The sequence below is a fragment of the Littorina saxatilis genome, linkage group LG17 (assembly GCF_037325665.1).
Source record: "Littorina saxatilis isolate snail1 linkage group LG17, US_GU_Lsax_2.0, whole genome shotgun sequence".
NCBI classification, from domain to species: Eukaryota; Metazoa; Mollusca; class Gastropoda; order Littorinimorpha; family Littorinidae; genus Littorina; species Littorina saxatilis.
Window position 1 is genome coordinate 64,412,364 of NC_090261.1, and position 19,299 is coordinate 64,431,662.

Below are 19,299 nucleotides of genomic sequence, written 5' to 3' on the forward strand. Positions count from 1 at the left end.
TTTTGGGGTATTAATCAGTGACAAAATCTGCTGCCTGAAACTGGTAATGATCATCCTCAGAATGCACCAGATTGCACCATTTTGCATCCTTTTTTTCACAATTTTCCGGGGGGGCATGCCCCCGGACCCCCCTAGCAAGCTAGGCGCTTCGCGCCGTCGGCTCGGCGCTTTGCGCCTTCACACCCATATCTTCACAATATACTATTGAAAAAAAACCACCCATAAAATGAACTGATCCGCCCCTGCCGCCAGGGGGGATATCCCCCTGGGCCACCACTGGCAACCCCCCCCCCCCCCCCCTCCTCTTCGCCTAGTCCGGCCCTGGTTTACATCGTCGTGTTGTGACATTAATTTGTTTTCATTCCTACTGACAGAGCGTGTAAAAGCTGTGACATACATTCCCAGAGACCTGCCAATTTCCTGTGTGTTCTACAGCAACTCGTGACATAGGACAGACTGATTTCATGCTGGTTCTAGACGTACTGATCTCAGTCTAGTGTTCCGTGTCAGTGCCATCCGCATCGACGTACATTTTGATTGTCCCTGATTGTGAGACACAGTGAAAGAAAAGAAAGGAAGAAAGAAAGGAAGAAAGTATACAAACGGACCAGAAAAGACAAGAACAGAACACAAAAGGCAAGACGAAGACTTGACAAGACCACAATAGATCAGCAAAGACCAGAAAAAATATTTAAAACAAAAGGTCCAGAAAATAGCAGAAAAGACCAGAAAAATTTGTTTTAAAAAGACTAGAAACAGACCAGAAAAAGGTCACCAAAAAAGACCAGAAAAGACCAGAAAAATATTGTTTTATAAAGGCCAGAAAAAGACCAAAAAAAGTCACCAAAAAACCCCAAAAAAGACCAGAAAAATATTGTTTTATAAAGGCCCGAAACAGACCAGAAAAAGAGCATTAAAAGGTGACCAGAAACAGACCAGAAAAGACGACCAGAATGGCGGAGGGTGACGTGACGCCCTCCTGGGACCGGGGGAAGTCTGAGTGCCTGAAACGCCGTGCGGGGAGTAAGACTCTGTGCAGCGAGTGCCTGTAGCGCCTGGCGGGGAGCAAGACTCTGTGCAGCGAGTGCCTGAAGCTGACAAATATCTCTTCAGCTTGGCTTTGGTCTAGCTGCAGCTCGACTGTTGTCTGTGAGTCAGTGTGCTTACTTCACACACAGTGTCAGTGGTACCCGTGTTACATCAGACACAGTGGTACCCGTGTTACATCAGACACATTGGTACCTGTGTTACATCAGACACGGTGGTACCCGTGTTACATCAGACACAGTGGTACCTGTGTTACATCAGACACGGTGGTACCCGTGTTACATCAGACACGGTGGTACCTGTGTTACATCAGACACAGTGGTACCTGTGTTACATCCGATCCAGTGCTACCTGTGCTGAGAGACACCTTCAACCAGCCAACCGTGTCTTCATTGGGGATGGCTGTTGGTAACAGGTATCTTTCAGTTACGTTAATACATATGTAGCAGTGGACAACAAAAGGTGGCCCACACAGACGGACATCACATTGTTATTACCACAAGAGTTTGACATTTTCACTTAAGAATTTTTCTCACCGTCGTTGATGATTGTTTGGTTTTTTTGGGATTGTTTTTAATATTGCGGTTTGTGAGGTTGGTGAATAACGCGTCTTGTTTAAATCATGTCTGTGGGGTTTTTGCGCGATTAAACGCACATACATACACCCCCCCCACACACACACACACACACATACACACACAAGACTCACACACATACACACGCACACACACACACAAGACACACACACACACACACACACACACACACACACACACATGCATTTTGTTTACTGCGTTAAAACAACAGCAGAAAGAACTATGAAGCTAAAGGGCGTATGCATTTTGTTTGTTTGTTTGTTTGTTTCCCAAACAAGTGTAGATATTTCCAGACGAAGTAAATCTCTGTGTTACCAAATAAATGGACAGTATCACACTGTACACAAACACCCTTTTCACCACAAATGGCTCTGTACTGGGAAAACAACCGCAGCAAGACTACTGCAAGCAATCATTAATTTAAATATACATTGCAACAAAAGAAACCAAGAAGTTTCAATTCTATGTCGAAGCAAAATGGCAACGTCGCGTGGTCTCCTTGAAGCCTTGAAAACTCACCATGAACAATTTTCTTGTGTGGCCTCACTGTCGTCACATAAAACACCTTAAAGATTCATTCTTCCGCGTGTAAAGTACCGCGCTGGACCTGTCTGCGTTGTCGCTGCGTTGGTTTTGCTCAGGATTTCCGATTGTTATCTGTAAGTTGCTTGCTGAGATTTTGTATCAATTCATCTAAGCTTAGTCACTCGTATTTTTGTTGTAACATGTTACTGTTACTTGTATCAATGGACGTTTGAAGACAATTTCTCTAATTTTGCTGTCACAACGGTTTCAGCTGATCAGTGGACCTTTTACATTAACTCTGCGTTGGTAAACAAACTCTGCTATTTGAATTTGATGTTGCTTTTTATTCTGGTTGATGTGCTTGGTTTTGTGTTATTGTTATACGTGTATGTCCAGGGGTTCCTTATAATTATAATGGTGGTCCAGTGAACGATGCCTTCCGCATGTGGTCAGAGCAATACATTGGCAGATTTTCGGATTCTTCTTCTTCCTTTGGTTAGATCATAGATGTACGATCTGCACGCTAGATAAAGTGAAGCGGTAGGCTAAAAACAGCATACATTAATGAACAACATTCATCATAATAGTGGCCAGGTTGATTGTGTGCGCAATTTAGAATAATCCTATGCATGCTTGGTTGTATTTGATTTCACAGATCTATCACACTTTCAGGGAACTGGGAAGCCGTTTGAGCTGATGTGCCCATGTGGCGAATCGATGTGGGCGTAACCTGCGGACATTTCTTCTGAATTGCACTGAGGATGAACAGGAGGCACTGACGGCAACCCAGACGTGTTTACCAAGGTACGCATGTCCTGCATTTGCATATAGTGTGTAGTTTTGCAGAGAAATATTGACTTTCAAATTGATCTGATAAGTTTTGTTTGTTTGTTTGCTTAACGCACAGCCGACTACGAAGGGCCATATCAGGGCGGTGCTGCTTTGACATTTAACGTGCGCCACACACAAGACAGAAGTCGCAGCACAGGCTTCATGTCTCACCTAGTCACATTATTCTGACACCGGACCAACCAGTCCTAGCACTAACCCCATAATGCCAGACGCCAGGCGGAGCAGCCACTAGATTGCCAATTTTAAAGTTTTAGGTATGACCCGGCCGGGGTTCGAAGCCACGACCTCCCGATCACCGGGCGGACGCCTAACCACTAGGCCAATTGTGCCGGCGGTTGCGGAATCATTGATTATTCTATTTGCTGAAATACTCTGTTTCAAAATTAATATCTCCGTGCAAAACACACCAGACAGTCGCCAAACTCATATGTGGACACACACACACACACACACACACACACACACACACACACACACACACACACACACACACACACACAGCCAGCCCCCTCTCCTTCCACATTTGACAGAAATCTAAATGTTGATACACAGTTTCACAATAAACAAAAGTATGAGAATCAGAACACTTGTCAGTGTTGCTACGATGTGGAACTTCAGTAAAATAGTGTTTGATTTCTTAACATGCATCTTGTGTGTGCAGGAACCATACTGCTTGGCTGAGGCAGTTCACTTTCTGGAGATGGAGCTAACAGTAATGCGACGAAACCTTGTGGATGCACTTCATGTAAGTTTAAGCTTTCTGTGGGATACAGCGCAGTTACATTTTGAGAATGCTGCCTTATTTTGCAGTCTTCTCCTTAAAAGGTGGAAAAAAATATACATATTTTTAAGTTCAGTGAGTGCTGAGGCCTGCAATGATAAAATGTTTTCCTGAACTAAGTCTACTCAGAATTTCCATTCGTTATGGTAAAGTAGTGCCGTAAACACTGAAGCCAGCTTTAGTCAAAGCATGGCCAACAGACAACACGCTGCTGATCCGCTTGGATCTGCCATTGCCGCTAACAGTGTATGCAGGGTGCATTCAATATGACACCCTTTTCTTTTGAAAATATTCTCATCGGAGTTTATGATTGGTTTTGACAGTGATCGCTGGCCTCCAATGGTCGCTGACAAGGTGTTTTCCTTCGGTTCACGTAGGTTTAGCTTGAGATCACGTGAGTTAAAAGCGATCCGTTTGTAAGTTTTGGTTAGTTTGATCTAAATAATGAAATATTTTAGAAAATTATGATAGAAATTAGAATGCATTTTATATTAAAGAATGCATTCCATATCATAGAACACATTCTATATTTATAGAATGCATTCTATAAAATAGAAAACATTGTATAATATAGAATGCATTCAATCATACTTGTCATTTGCCCAGAAATGTATTCTATTATAGAATGCATTCTATAACGTCCAACAATGCATTCTTATGATAGAATGCATTCTTATGATAGAATGCATTCCATAAAGCGCCACAAAACTTCTACAGGCCAGCTCGGTATAATGCATTTCAGGACGTTAAAGAACGCATTCTATCATAAAAAGCATTTTGGTATTTTGTGTAAATAGAATGCATTTTTATCATAGAAGGTAGTTCGGGACGTTATAGAATGCATTCTATAATATAGAATACATTACATAATAAATGATTTCCTTATATTTATAATTCATTATTTAGATCAAACCAACAAAACTTAGGTAGTTTATTTACAAACGGATTACTAGAGGGTGCATTCAATATGACACCCTTTTCTTTGAACTAAAACTCATCGGAGTTCACGATTAATTGCGACAGTGATCTTTGGCTTCCAGTGATTGTTGACAAGGTGTTTTCCCTGGGTTCACATAGGTTAAGAACGAGTTAAGGAAAACGGGCGTGCTCAAGGCCTCGCCACATTAGCAGTACGGTTTACTGCTTACCTTATATAAACAATTTGTAGAGTGCCATTTTGAATTTTCCAGAGTGGCCACGCGCTAATGAAATCCTTGCGAAAGACATATTTTAATTCTACTTTTTGTTCTTAGGGACAGACTCCTGCTTCAAGAGGGATTACTTTTTACATTCAGTCGTGTGTGCATGTGCGTGCATGCGAGTGTCATTGTGTGTTGGGAAGGTGAGAGCGAATTGGACGTGACGTATTTGTTCTCTGTTATGTGACCTATGCCCGTTCTGGAATAAAAAAAGTTTACCTGTAACTGCGATTGTTGGAGATCTGCTGACAGCAAGAAGAAGTCCACTATTAGTTAAGATTTACACTTCAGTGTTACCAATTAAGTATAAACGTTTAACACAAACCTGTTAAGAGTTGGAAATGCATCATGTTCTAAAACTCACTTTTATTTCGAACAGGATGTTCCGGACAGCCAGTTGAAAACTAAACCAAAGACCAAGGGCCTGGAATCCTCCCAACTCTGACGGGTGTTTTTGTTATCGGACTTTCGTGTGTGAACTTTCAAGATGGGGTTTACCAGAGCTCCGTTCATATTATTTAATAGCAACATATACCGAGCAACAAAAGAAACGCGACAAAATTCTGCAATGTTTGATTGACAAAATCTCGAACAATTATGGAGTTAGAATTATCAAACCACAACATTTTGATGAAGGCATGTTTGACACAGCTGTTGCGTGAGTATTTTGATGCTGCGATTGTTTCAACACACGGGACAAAACGAAGTTTTGGAGGTCTCGCTCAGTCAGCCTTCATCGCGTTCTCTGGCCACTGATCGGACACTGGTTGCTTCCAGTGATGTTCCTGGTATTGTCAGCGGCTGAATTGAATCGATGTCGAAGACGTTGTGGAAGGAAATTGCGATCTTGTCTTATTGGGGTAATGCGAAAAAATCTACCGCGTTGCATAACTGCAGTGCTTCCAATGTCACCAGAACATTGCAGAAGGTGATAAACTGTTGACACATGCACGTTTAAAGCACATGCCAGCGCTTCCGGATCACCCCCAGCTTTAAATCGACCTGGCATTTTGGTGGTGTTAATCTTGGCATCCTGGCTGTTTCAAAAGTGAGACTGGCAGCAAGCGTGCCATGGTCTCTTTTGGTTGCTAATGCATTAGTGAACACATCTCACACATCAGATTTCTCCTGCTCTACTTGCACGTGCTGCGAGCGCGCATTATGTGTTTTACGATAAACCTGCTTGTCCCGTGTGTTAAAACAGTCACAGCATCAAAATAATCACACAAAAGCAAGGTCAAACATGCCTTCATTAAACTTTTGTAGTTTAATAATTCTAACTCTATAATTGATGAAGATTTTGTCAATCAAACAATGACGAATTTTGTTGCTCGGTATATTATGTGTTCAACAATTCCTACCCCAGACCCGTTTGTTCTGCGACTGCTGCAGACATTTCTTTTTGTCAATTAAAAATGCTTCTTTGCTCACAAAATTTGATTTTAATGTCTTTCTGAATTGTATGACAGTGCAGGATGAAAGTGTTCCAAAAGTGTTCTAAAAGTGTTCCAAAAGTGTTCCAAAAGTGTTCTAAAAGTGTTCCAAAAGTGTTCTAAAAGTGTTCCAAAAGTGTTCCAAAAGTGTTCCAAAAGTGTTCCAAAAGTGTTCTAAAAGTGTTGACCTGAACACTTTTATGTGTTCAGAAGTGGTTACAGCAGGGTGAACACTTAAAAGTGTTCAGATGTGAACACTTTTGGAACACTTTTGGAACACTTTTTTGTGTATAGAACACTTTTTGTGTTCCAAAAGTGTTCCAAAAGTGTTCTACTAAAAGGGTGTTCAGAAGTGGTTACAGAAAGGGTGTTCAGGAGTGGAACACTTTTGTTTAGAGTGCACCTTTGCGCGTGTACACCAGCTGAATGTCTTTGCTTGTTCCATACTAATGGCATCACCAGCTGAATGTCTTTGCTTGTTCCATACTAAAGGCATCACCAGCTGAATGTCTTTGCTTGTTCCATACTAATGGCATCACCAGCTGAATGTCTTTGCTTGTTCCATACTAATGGCATCACCAGCTGAATGTCTTTGCTTGTTCCATACTAATGGCATCACCAGCTGAATGTCTTTGCTTGTTCCATACTAATGGCATCACCAGCGGAATGTCTTTGCTTGTTCCATACTAATGGCATCACCAGCTGAATGTCTTTGCTTGTTCCATACTAATGGCATCACCAGCTGAATGTCTTTGCTTGTTCCATACTAATGGCATCACCAGCTGAATGTCTTTGCTTGTTCCATACTAATGGCATCAACAGAACGTTCACGGTGTGCTAGTCCATGATAACAGAACCTCTCCTTCAAAGTTCCACTGTTCTTTCCATGCCGTTGCCAGGTCGAAACTCTATTCCTCCCAACAGTGAATGGTCGAAACTCTATTCCTCCCAACAGTGAATGGTCGAAACTCTATTCCTCCCAACAGTGAATGGTCGAAACTCTATTCCTCCCAACAGTGAATGGTCGAAACTCTATTCCTCCCAACAGTGAATGGTCGAGACTCTATTCCTCCCAACAGTGAATAGTCGAAACTCTATTCCTCCCAACAGTGAATGGTCGAAACTCTATTCCTCCCAACAGTGAATGGTCGAAACTCTATTCCTCCCAACAGTGAATGGTCGAAACTCTGAGAAGGAGCAGTACTTGTAAGGAGCTCAGCCTCAGTCTTAAAATATCCTTGTACGAAAAGGGGTTAACACGAACATTCGGTAGAATTGCGAAGGTAACCTTCGTTCCAGCTTAATGGACGCAAGAAAGTATCCCGCAAATCATGACGCACAGACACAAGGTACAGTCTCTTCTGACAACGAAAAGCGAAGGTAAACATTTTGCTCTTGGAGACCTCGGAGAACTCGAAACTGGCATCATCTGCGTCTGAATGTACAAGCACAACACAACGCTTCAATCTTCTTTCAGTCCAAAACATGACTCGCCAAGAGAAAGCGCAGCATGGTTGTTGAGATACGAGTACCAGACGATCAAGATCAACTGCCACAAATCCCTCCTGGGCCCTGACGCTGTTGCCAGCATGCTTCGACTCGCGGCGTGCCAACATGTTACATTTGGGTTTAGCACCGAACACATCTTCTCATCTCATCTCTGCCCGATGCACACCGACAGGGGAGTTAAGCAGCGACACCTTGACTCGCATCGCCTGCTGTATGATGGGCGGAACTCCTGGGGGAAGGGACACAACTCCTACTTTGACCAGGGGCGGACAGCTGGTGTCACCACTGTTACTGCTGTCAGCGCCGGCCGTCTTGCCGCAGAACTGGTTCACCCGATGTCCGAGCGACTGCAGCCGGTTGTGTTCCATGTGGCGGTACCCGTCCAGCAGGAAGCGATAGAACGTACCCCGCTCTTCTATCTCCTCGTCGTTCAGGTAGCGCACCTGTGTGGACATTAACAAGGGATACATGTTCGGATAGCTTTTCATCGTCTTATCTACTACTATTAGTTTTGTTCTAATATGCTGACTGTTAGCAAATGATAACAGACATGTCGAGGAAATGTAATATCCAAATGAGCCGGTAGCCGAATTTAGATATCATTTACGAGACTTGTCTGTTATCATTTGCTAACAGTCAGCATATTAGAAACTAGATGAATACCCGCTTCGCCGGGTACGGCTGCGCCGGGAAGAAGTCGAACCGAATACCCGGCTGCGCCGGGGACTTGGCTTTTCGGTATTTTACATGGTAATGGGTTTCACACACACACACACACACACACACACACACACACACACACACACACACACACATACACATACACACACACACACTCACACACACACACACACATACACATACACACACACGCGCACGAACGCGCGCACGCACACACACACATACACACGCACGCACACACGCACGCACACAGACACAATTAAACACACACACACAACCACACACACACACATACACACACACACACACACACACACACACACATACATACTCCAACCCCCACTCACCACCCGCACACGCACACGCACACTCACAATTATTATCATAACTCTCACATAAAAACAATACTCTCAGCTTGTACCACTGACGAAGATTACCTGTCTGGCCGGGGTTCCCAATCTCCCACCTCTCAGCTGTAGCAGCTTGACGTTGCCAGCGTTGAGACGAGGTCCGCCAGGGTTTGTGGCCTTGTTCTTGAACCACTCTGAGCTCTGTCGGACAGCGGACCACGCCGTGCAAGGTCTCAAGTCCACTTTTGACCGCCTGCAGTGCGATAAGATGACCACATCCTCCTCATCCTCCTCCAGGGCCGAGCTGGCTGCTGTGCTGGTCAACGCCCTCGTCCTTGCTGTTCTCTGGCAGTTGTCGCTGCTGTTGCTGGTGTTGGTGTCGTGTGTGCTGGTGTTGCTGGTGTTGGTGCCGTGTGTGCTGTTGTTGCTGTTGTTGGTGGTGTTGCTGTCGCTGCTGAAGCTGACGCTAGCATGGGGGCGGGGCGGGGTTGGGGGCCGGGGCGTGGAGTGGGGGTGGGAGGAGAGACGGGAGGGGGATGTGGTGAGGGGACGGGAGGGGGAGCGAGACATCTGACCTCGCCTCCTCAAGTGTTTCAGTATGAACTCTTCCATGCTGCTGGCGTCGGGGTCAGATCTGAAACATCGGACAAGTTACGTTCTCAAGTATTTTTACTCACAAGTAGAATCGACTTTTAAGTGCCTCAATAAAACATGGACAATTGCACTGATGGTTATTTTTGTCAAATGACATACGTTTAATATGACTTTCTCGTCTTAAAATCCTTGCACAGAGAGATACAGGTACCAATAAAATGTCTCGGCAAAACATGGGACCCTGATCAATAAACAGAGACCTAAACATGGCACTGATCAATAAACAGAGACCTAAACATGGCACTGATCAATAAACAGAGACCTAAACATGGCACTGATCAATAAACAGAGACCTAAACATGGCATTGGACGCTGCATTTGGCTGCTTTCAGATCAATATGTTGGATTCTGTTGTACATGAAAATTAGTGTCCAATGCCTCGATGAAAAGAGCTAGAAGGTTCAAGACAAAAACTGACCTGTTACGGATTATTTCAAACTGACCTGTTACGGGTGATTTCAAACTGACCTGTTACGGGTGATTTCAAACTGACCTGTTACGGATGATTTCAAACTGACCTGTTACGGATGATTTCAAACTGACATGTTACGAATGATTTCAAACTGACCTGTTACGAATGATTTCCCGCTGCCTGTCCTTGTAGCGCTTCAGACGTCGTTTGAACTCCAGCTGAGACTTCTTCATGTCCACCGCCACGTTGCGCTTCGCGGAGTCGAAAGCGGCCAGCATCATCTCGAAGCGTTTCTTCTCCAAGCTGTTGGCTCGCATCGACGTCTTCTTCAGCTCGCTATCCATCATGGCCGCACTTTCGCTTCCGGTTTGATCGAAAAAAGTCACGTGTCCATTGGTTGAAGAGATGGTGGTTACTGAAACAGATGGAACAGGGTGTGTATGTCTTCTAAATGTTGAAAGGAGCGTGTACAGAAAAAGGAGCAAAAAAAACGAACTCTGAGTTTCAATTCAATACAACTTTATTGTCTGAATATGGTACAATCAAAAATTTGTTTTGAAATTTGTTTATGTTTACTTCCCGCTTCGCAGGAGATCCACCACGTCCGCGTTTTTGCTTACGTATGTCGGAGTAAACCTGACGAGTCCATTAATGGAAGAGACATATTATGCTGAAAAACAGCGTAAAGAACGTGTTTTCTGACTTTACGAATAGAAGTCAAAACGGAGTTTCCATTTTTATAACTTTACGAATGGGGGTCAAAGGAAACATGAAAAAACATCTCTGGAGTTACTTTTGTTTTATTCTGTACCAATAATCAATCTGCTTGTCCATAAAGACGATTGGAAAAAAAAACCCACAAAAACGAGAACTTACCAGTTAAAAGATAGATTTAACTTTTAATATCTATTCGGGATGACAATGCATGCCTCGTTGCGCTTTACGTATAGTATCAACACGGACACTGTTTTACTTCTCAGACGGTTCTACTGAAACTAAAGTACAAGTCAGACTGTGAAAATACCTCCTGCGTTGTTGATTTTGCGGCTGACTGCAAAGCGGTCACCACAACACACAGTTTGGCACAACCAGGTCCATTGATGTTGACGGTAGTGTGACAAATGGTGCGCGTGACAGCTCTCCATAAAACACGCTGCCACAGAGCCTCGGTCTCTTGAGTATTGTATTCATTCCGTGTAAGGAATATGTCTTTACGTCAGTGTATCAGTTTTTATTTGTCTCAGTGTAAGAAATATGTCTATACGTTAGTGTATCAGTTTTGTTTAGGTGGTTTTTTTGGCATCAGTTTGTGTTTTGCTTCAGTGTAAGAATTCTTGATTTGCGCGTTGGTCGTGACGGTCTTGGATCAATGATTTGCGCGTTGGTCGTGACGGTCTTGGATCAATGATTTGCGCGTTGGTCGTGACGGTCTTGGATCAATGATTTGCGCGTTGGTCGTGACGGTCTTGGATCAATGATTTGCGCGTTGGTCGTGACGGTCTTGGATCAATGATTTGCGCGTTGGTCGTGACGGTCTTGGATCAATGATTTCGTGACACAATGTCAACAGAGAGGCAACGAATGTTACCTTCAGGAATACCGGGGTGGTCGGAGGTGCGTTCTGGTATGTCTGGCTTTGTGTTAATGGGATATCTAAGTCATATGCTATTCTAAGAATACATAACTTACATGTATGCCCAGAATGTGTGTTGATTCTTTGAGGACACAAATATTGTCGGTTGGGATCAATTCTTTTGTAAGTTGAAAGTGTTTTCTTGGAATGCAAGCCTTGTTTGTTCTCTTCCGCTCCTTTTTTGGTCGACATTCTGTCACGTCATTTCTGTGGCTGTCTTCAAAAAAATGCAATCTTCGAAAGGACTGGCTTTTAAGAAGATACAAACCACCTGTCCCAAAACTTGGTTCCTTTTCCTTATAAACACCGACGATAGCTGTGAACTCACTGTTCAAATTTCTTCAGAATAAAAACTCATGTACAAAATAAAGCATAGTCACAGACACACATGTTATTACACATGTTATCACACATGTTATCACACATGTTATCACACATACCCGTTTGACTTGGAATAAAGGCCGTGAAAGGTGAATGCTCGCCTAATAGGCTAAGTGAACTGAGCTTTACTGGCCGATGTGAATGCGTTATATATTGTGTGTAAAAAATGTCTGTTTGTCTGTCTGTCTGTAAAAAAATTCCATTTCAAACGACAGAAATTAATATGTAAGCGCCTAGGGCTATATCTAGATTAGGCGCATAAAAATGATCACAATAATAATAATACTATAGAATGCTTTGGGCGCTTGCTGCCCTTTGTTTCTCAACTGCCAGTCACAGACAAACTCAAAGCAAAAACAAGTCGCGTAAGGCGAAAATACAACATTTAGTCAAGTAGCTGTCGAACTCACAGAATGAAACTGAACGCAATGCAACGCAGCAAGACCGTATACTCGTAGCATCGTCAGTCCACCGCTCATGGCAAAGGCAGTGAAATTGACAAGAAGAGCGGGGTAGTAGTTGCGCTGAGAAGGATAGCACGCTTTTCTGTACCTCTCTTCGTTTTAACTTTCTGAGCGTGTTTTCAAATTGATTTCGAAAATTTAATTTTGATCATAATGTTTATATTTTTAATTTTCAGAGCTTGTTTTTAATCCAAATATAACATATTTATATGTTTTTGGAATGAGAAAATGATGGAGAATAAGATGAACGTAAATTTGGATCGTTTTATAAAAAAAATAATTTTTTTTACAATTTTCAGATGTTTAATGACCAAAGTCATTAATTAATTTTTAAGCCACCAAGCTGAAATGCAATACCGAAGTCCGGGCTTCGTCGGAGATTACTTGACTACAATTTCAACCAATTTGGTTGAAAAATGAGAGCGTGACAGTGCCGCCTCAACTTTCACGAAAAGCCGGATATGACGTCATCAAAAACATTTATCAAAAAAATGAAAAAAACGTCTGAGGATATCATACCCAGGAACTCTCATGTCAAATTTCATAAAGATCGGTCCAGTAGTTTCGTCTGAATCGCTCTACACACACACACAGACAGACAGACAGACAGACAGACAGACACACATACACCACGACCCTCGTCTCGATTCCCCCCTCTATGTTAAAACATTTAGTCAAAACTTGACTAAATGTAACAAGCAAAAATATATTTTTAAAAACCAGTTGCGACTAAAAACAAAATCCACGAAAGTCTCAGGTAGCACTACCTACCTGTCATTACACCAAATCAGTCACCTGCAGGCGTCACCTGAACATCGATACACCTGGAAGGTCAACGGTCCCGGCCAGCACAAAGCCAGGCCACAGTCCCCCGAGCCACACCGCCCCTCTAATGTTTCCTGGCCTGTGTCTGTGACCAGTCAGTCAGAAACTCGCCTCACGCGACCACCTCTCATCGCCACCTCTCTGCTTACAGAGGAGCTCGCGGCCCTCCACCTCTTCAACCAACCGTAAAACGGAGGAGGAAACAAATGGCTAGGTTGCGTGAGTGGAACTTACAAACTATTCCAGCTCTTTAATCGAGTTCCTTCTGAGAAATCTGTGAGGTATATTAAAGATATATACTTTTGATTTGACCGTTGAGGGGAATTTTCTGGCTAATTTGACGAATCTAAAGGATCTTGCGAATCCACCGTACCGTGATATATACGCAACCGGCGCGATTTGCTCAAAAACATTCCACAATTATGATGATCAAATAAATATATGTGACTGACTGAGCTTCAGAGCGCTGCTTCTCTCTGGTGCTGGTAATAAAAGGAGTCCTGGCGGCTTGGCTTGAATTCCCTTTATGACGCGACCGTCCTAGTAACCAGCATAAAATCATAAGACATTCTAGTTGTGTGGTTTTACTGTGTAATTACTGTTGTTCTTCATGTTCTTTTTGTCCTGGTATGGTTCTTCTGTTGACGAGAAGAGCTGGACTTTAGCCAGTAGTCTGGTATGGTTCTTCTGTTGACGAGAAGAGCTAGGCTTTGGCCAGTAGTCTGTTACGGTTCTTCTGTTGACGAGAAGAGCTTGACTCTGGCCAGTAGTCTGGTTCGGTTCTTCTGTTGACGAGAAGAGCTAGACTTTGGCCAGTAGTCTGGTACGGTTCTTCTGTTGACGAGAAGAGCTAGACTTTGGCCAGTAGTCTGGTACGGTTCTTCTGTTCACGAGAAGAGCTAGACTTTGGCCAATAGTCTGGTACGGTTCTTCTGTTCACGAGAAGAGCTAGACTTTGGCCAGTAGTCTGGTACGGGAAAGGTATTAAAACTCTTCGCAAACGTAAAATAAATCACAGTGCGTCATGATTGCATGCGTCACTGACATCCAAAGACGGGAAACAGTGGCCCTTACACTCATCGAGGCATGAAGGCAGAGAAGCGTGAAGAATCTCGGTCTACCTCACATCAAGTAGTTCATGGTTGAACGACATTGCAGTTACAAATATGCCATGAATTATCGTCATACTGTGATATTTGATTATGATACCGCATACGATTGTGAAAATCACCGAGGCATAAAGGCAAAATAACAAAAGACATAAACTCTGCTTCCTATCAAATACCGACACGCATGAGTTCGTTCCTACCATTGTGTTAAGGCTGAGTGAGCACAGTCAGTTTACGCGAGCTCATATTTGAATAAAACACGTGGTAAAGCCTGACATTTTGATGTGATTTGTTTCAGAGAAGAAATTAGAAAGTCTTCGGATCTTGGGAGAAACGGGTCGCCCTAACAAAACGCGCTTTGTTGGAATGAGTTCATACAGATGTTATCCAATTCATAAAAACACCCCATGGCAGGAAATCACAAGTTTCAAGACTACGAACTTCTGTGCAAACTGGTTTCTTGCCAGTTCTCAAAATACATACACCTGTCATGATGTTAAAGTGTGCGCAGCAAATTGCATTGAAGAGGATCATTTCACGCCCTTCAACACACAGGTTTTGCATTAGCACGTGATTAGCATTGGAAGAAGAAATAGACATGCCTGACAGGACAGTGCGCACCACTGTCTGTCATACCCTGTCACCCTAGATTCCTTCACATCATACTCATACCCTGTCACCCTAGATTCCTTCACATAATACTCATGGGTCTGTGAAGTTTCTCACATACTAAGGGGTTTCTAATGAATCAAAAAGAAAGACGCATTTCTAAACCTTTTGACAACTAAAATGAGAATCGTGTATATTCAGTACATAATTCTTCCAGTAAGATAAGACGGCAATATAGTAACACTGAGATGACAAATTACAAATCGAAAAATAATAAGTGTTAATCCTGTGTATCTAGCATGTAAGTGTGGCACAATTTACCTTATCTCTTCGGCTGCGAGTTTCTGTTGGGAAGATGTTAAACATGCTGGCGTTGTCTGTTGTTGGTGAGTTTACATTCCTTGACTTTAAAGGACACAGTTTCAAATATATGCTCCCCCCTCCCTTTCCCCTCCTCCTCTCTCGATCCCTCCCTCCCTTCCTCCCTCCCTCCCTCTCTCTCTCTCTCTCTTTAAATTAAATGAAGGCGTGCTCCTTCACAAAATACTTTCCGGCCGTGCACCACGAACTTTCGTTGCAAACTTTAAAGTCAAACCAAACCGAAAGTTTAACGTCCCAATTCCAAGGATAGATCTCTTCAAGTCAAGCTTAAGGGGGGCTCACACACAGGCGGAGCAAGCGGAGCAAGGGTGGAGTATGCTGCACCAGGCGGAGAGATGACGCTACTTCCGTTGCAGGAGTGGAGAAAGTGGTGTGTGCGGTGCGGAACAAGGAATAGGACACGTTTCTATTTTTTGGCTCCGGTGCAGCGGTGCAGCCAATCAGCGCACTCATCACTTTCTCCGGAAATAATATGTGAGTTGCTTCCCTTGTTCCCCCAAGGTAACTGATCGAAAACATGGCGCCTCCGATGACCGATGAAGAGACGTTCGATTTCATCGAGCAACTGGAGTACCATGAATGTCTGTGGAATCAGGCTGTACATTTTTTTTATAATCGTTCGGCATCGAAAGAAGCCTATGGCGTGTGTGTGTGTGGGGGAGGGCAATGTGTGTGTTTGTGTTTGTGTGTGTGTGTGTGTGTGTGTGTGTGTGTGTGTGTGTGTGTGTTATCTTGCGCGGCGATTCAACTAGACTGTGTTTTAAAACCGTGCTCTTCTGCGTGCAAGTTTGCAGAATAACCACAAAATGGGTCACCACTTGCCAACACATTGGAGTCACTACAGTTTGCACGTGAATTTAGTGCAGCGATCACCGTGTTGATGTCTGTGTCAAATAACGGGCAGCGCGAGTAGAGAAACTATGTCATATCATAGGGGAATCCCCTACCGGAGCAGGATCGGAGCGTGTGTGTGAGAGGGCAGGTGGAGAGCGGAGACAATTTCCTTGCTCCGCTCCGCTCTTGCTCCGCTTGCTCCGCCCGTGTGTGAGCCCCGCTTTAGCCTATTCTGGTAGCGTCCTGTGGAATTCTTTCCCGGAATTTTTGAGAGAGGTTAATGAGTCTCAATACTTTCAAAAAACACCTTTCACTGTATTTAATGTTAAATTACGAAAAATCACAGTGATGGAAGACTTCGTTTAGTTATATTTTCATTTGTCCAAAGCATCAGTGTTCATTATATCCACACAAAAACACTCAAAGCTTTAATAACACATTTACTCATGCATGTGTATTCAGCATTGTTTTCACTACGTTACATATATTTGTGTATAATATGTAATATGTAAATATTCATATGTTGTTGTTTTTCTCTACCTTTTTTCTACGTGAATATCCGTGTAAATATGTGATTAGGTTAGTCCCCTCTCTGGGCGAGGGCTGGTTGAAAAAAAGCTCGTTGTATTGCTTATGCCACAACCCTCGAAAAATAAAATGTGATTTGATTTGATCTGTCCCCCTCTCTCTCGCTCTCTCTTTTTTGTCTTATCCTACACACCCCCCCCCCCCCACCCCTACCAGAGAAATGTCCAATTTAATACAAAATCGAAATTCATTTTATGAATTTTTATTTAATAAAAAAATGTATTTAATTTATTTTATTGAAAATGTATTGATGCATTTATGCATAATAAGTTAAGAACTGAAACTAATGACAAAGCAGCCGTAAAGTCTGAACTGTAAAGTTAAGAACTGAAACTAATGACAAAGCAGCCGTAAAGTCTGAACTGTAAAGTTAAGAACTGAAACTAATGACAAAGCAGCCGTAAAGTCTGAACTGTAAAGTTAAGAACTGAAACTAATGACAAAGCAGCCGTAAAGTCTGAACCAAGCCCAGACTGTCCAGGGGTCTGAAACTCGCCACAGCAGTCAATGCTGAATGATCAACGTCACCTCCCCACAGCAGTCAATGCTGAATGATCAACGTCACCTCCCCACAGCAGTCAATGCTGAATGATCAACGTCACCTCCCCACAGCAGTCAATGCTGAATGATCAACGTCACCTCCCCACAGCAGTCAATGCTGAATGATCAACGTCACCTCCCCACAGCAGTCAATGCTGAATGATCAACGTCACCTCCCCACAGCAGTCAATGCTGAATGATCAACGTCACCTCCCCACAGCAGTCAATGCTGAATGATCAACGTCACCTCCCCACAGCAGTCAATGCTGAATGATCAACGTCACCTCCCCACAGCAGTCAATGCTGAATGATCAACGTCACCTCCCCACAGCAGTCAATGCTGAATGATCAACGTCACCTCCCCACAGCAGTCAATGCTGAATGATCAACGTCACCTCACAATTTGACGTGCTGTCGTGATCGTTGCTTTGAGACAAACTTGATTTGCAGCACACTCCAAAACAAAAAGCTCTAACATTCTAATTAAGTGTGTGAGATGTTTACACTAAAGTCATTGTGCCACCCTATCCGCCCCACTAACTTCCTAAGCAACTAGCGGGACAGCACAAAGGCTGGGTAATGGGTGGCGGCTTTCAAACACGGACAATTGTGTAATTTATTGATCTCTGCTTTGATCCCTCTCCTGTGGCCGTGGAATCAAAACAGACGATATACCCTCGACCTCCGGCACAGCAAATATTGTGTTTTGACTTTTGCTGGCAGTTACAGCACTGGCTGGGTGTTCTTTGAGCTTGAAAAGCCGAAGAAAAGTCAAGTACTTGCAAGCCCGTGCTCAAAGAGTCCTAAGGCCTAAAACACACGCCTTGCTGTTTTAATTTGGTCTTGGTCTATGCCCTGAATCGTCCACTTCTAGCATTGAGAGATGGCCTGTTTCATGAGCACTCAAAAAGTAAAAGAGAAAAGGAATGCATGTGAAGAGAATCGGGGAAGGAAAAGAAGATGCAAAGAGTTAAGCCGCAATATTCAAACAAACACATAACGGAAAGAAACTGCATGACAGAACAAAAAATAAACAATGGAGTTCCGTCTAACAGACGACCCGCAACGAACAAATTCAAGTGTAAAAGAGTATTTCCTAGTGAACAAGTCAGTACATTCGCAAATTAAGTATTTGAAATTAAAACAACCTGTATACTGTTAGGGGTACACACCACCAGTCTGGGAATCTGCCATTACAAGGTAAATGGTTCATTCTCAGTCTTTAAAAACCTCTCGTCTTTAATAATGTACAGAAAAAGAAGGTTTTTGGAAAAATAAAAAACAGAAAACAAACTTCAATTTAACTTTTTATGCAATTTAAATGTGATAAAGTTTACCCTATTTCCTTGGGTCCGTTAGGAACACTTGTTCTCCCTGTGGATACCACTGCGAATGAAACTTCCCACTTTGTCTCATATTGACGAGAAATGTTGTTCCGGACACTTCAGTCGACTCTAGTTTTCTATCATTTGCTGCATGTTGTTCCGGACACTTCAGTCGGCTTACTAGTTTTCTATCAATTGCTGCATGTTCATTAGAGCACTCCCTCGTTCTCCAATTCCAGTCCAACCTTTAAACGTCAACAACTTCTGAAAACCTGTCTTGAGGTCTGAGAAGACTTTAATTCAAAGAAAATATTGTGCCCCAAATAGTTGGCAAACAGTGGCTTGTACGAAGTAAAATGACATCACTCAGGGGAAAGAAAAATGCGGGTCTTGCGAGCGACCCCCTGCCGTATGCTTTCTTAACGGCCGGCGGTACAGACTTTTTCCCGCTTGATCTTATCGTCTGCTGTTGATGAGCTGCCTGCTGCGTGGCATTAAGGCCCATTCCCACACACTGGCTGTGGGCTTTAACGGTCATGTCACATGGTCGGAACTATGTGAGCTGTCATCT

At 43.2% G+C, this 19,299-nt stretch overlaps 1 protein-coding gene and 1 long non-coding RNA gene across 3 annotated transcripts in view; one reads left to right on the forward strand and one right to left on the reverse strand.

Moving 5' to 3' along the window:
• LOC138952124 (uncharacterized) overlaps nt 1-4,050 on the forward strand; it is a 41,790-nt gene extending 37,740 nt beyond the window's left edge. Inside the window, exons 1-3 of one of the 2 annotated variants that reach the window (XR_011451305.1) lie at nt 2,099-2,302; nt 2,841-2,972; nt 3,682-4,050. This is a non-coding gene — a long non-coding RNA (uncharacterized lncRNA). Of the gene's footprint in view, nt 1-2,098; nt 2,303-2,840; nt 2,973-3,681 lie in introns of those variants that run through there. The other variant, XR_011451306.1, reaches the window with a different exon arrangement.
• A 1,941-nt stretch (nt 4,051-5,991) lies between these two features.
• On the reverse strand, nt 5,992-19,150 carry LOC138952122 (uncharacterized). The gene is made up of 4 exons (XM_070323716.1): nt 18,741-19,150; nt 10,196-10,454; nt 9,061-9,607; nt 5,992-8,385 (listed from the first exon to the last, which is right to left on the reverse strand). Exons 2-4 carry the CDS (start codon nt 10,381-10,383, stop codon nt 8,083-8,085), a joined length of 1,038 nt encoding a protein of 345 aa, XP_070179817.1. The 5' UTR covers nt 10,384-10,454; nt 18,741-19,150; the 3' UTR covers nt 5,992-8,082.
• Nucleotides 19,151-19,299: the final 149 nt, after the last annotated feature.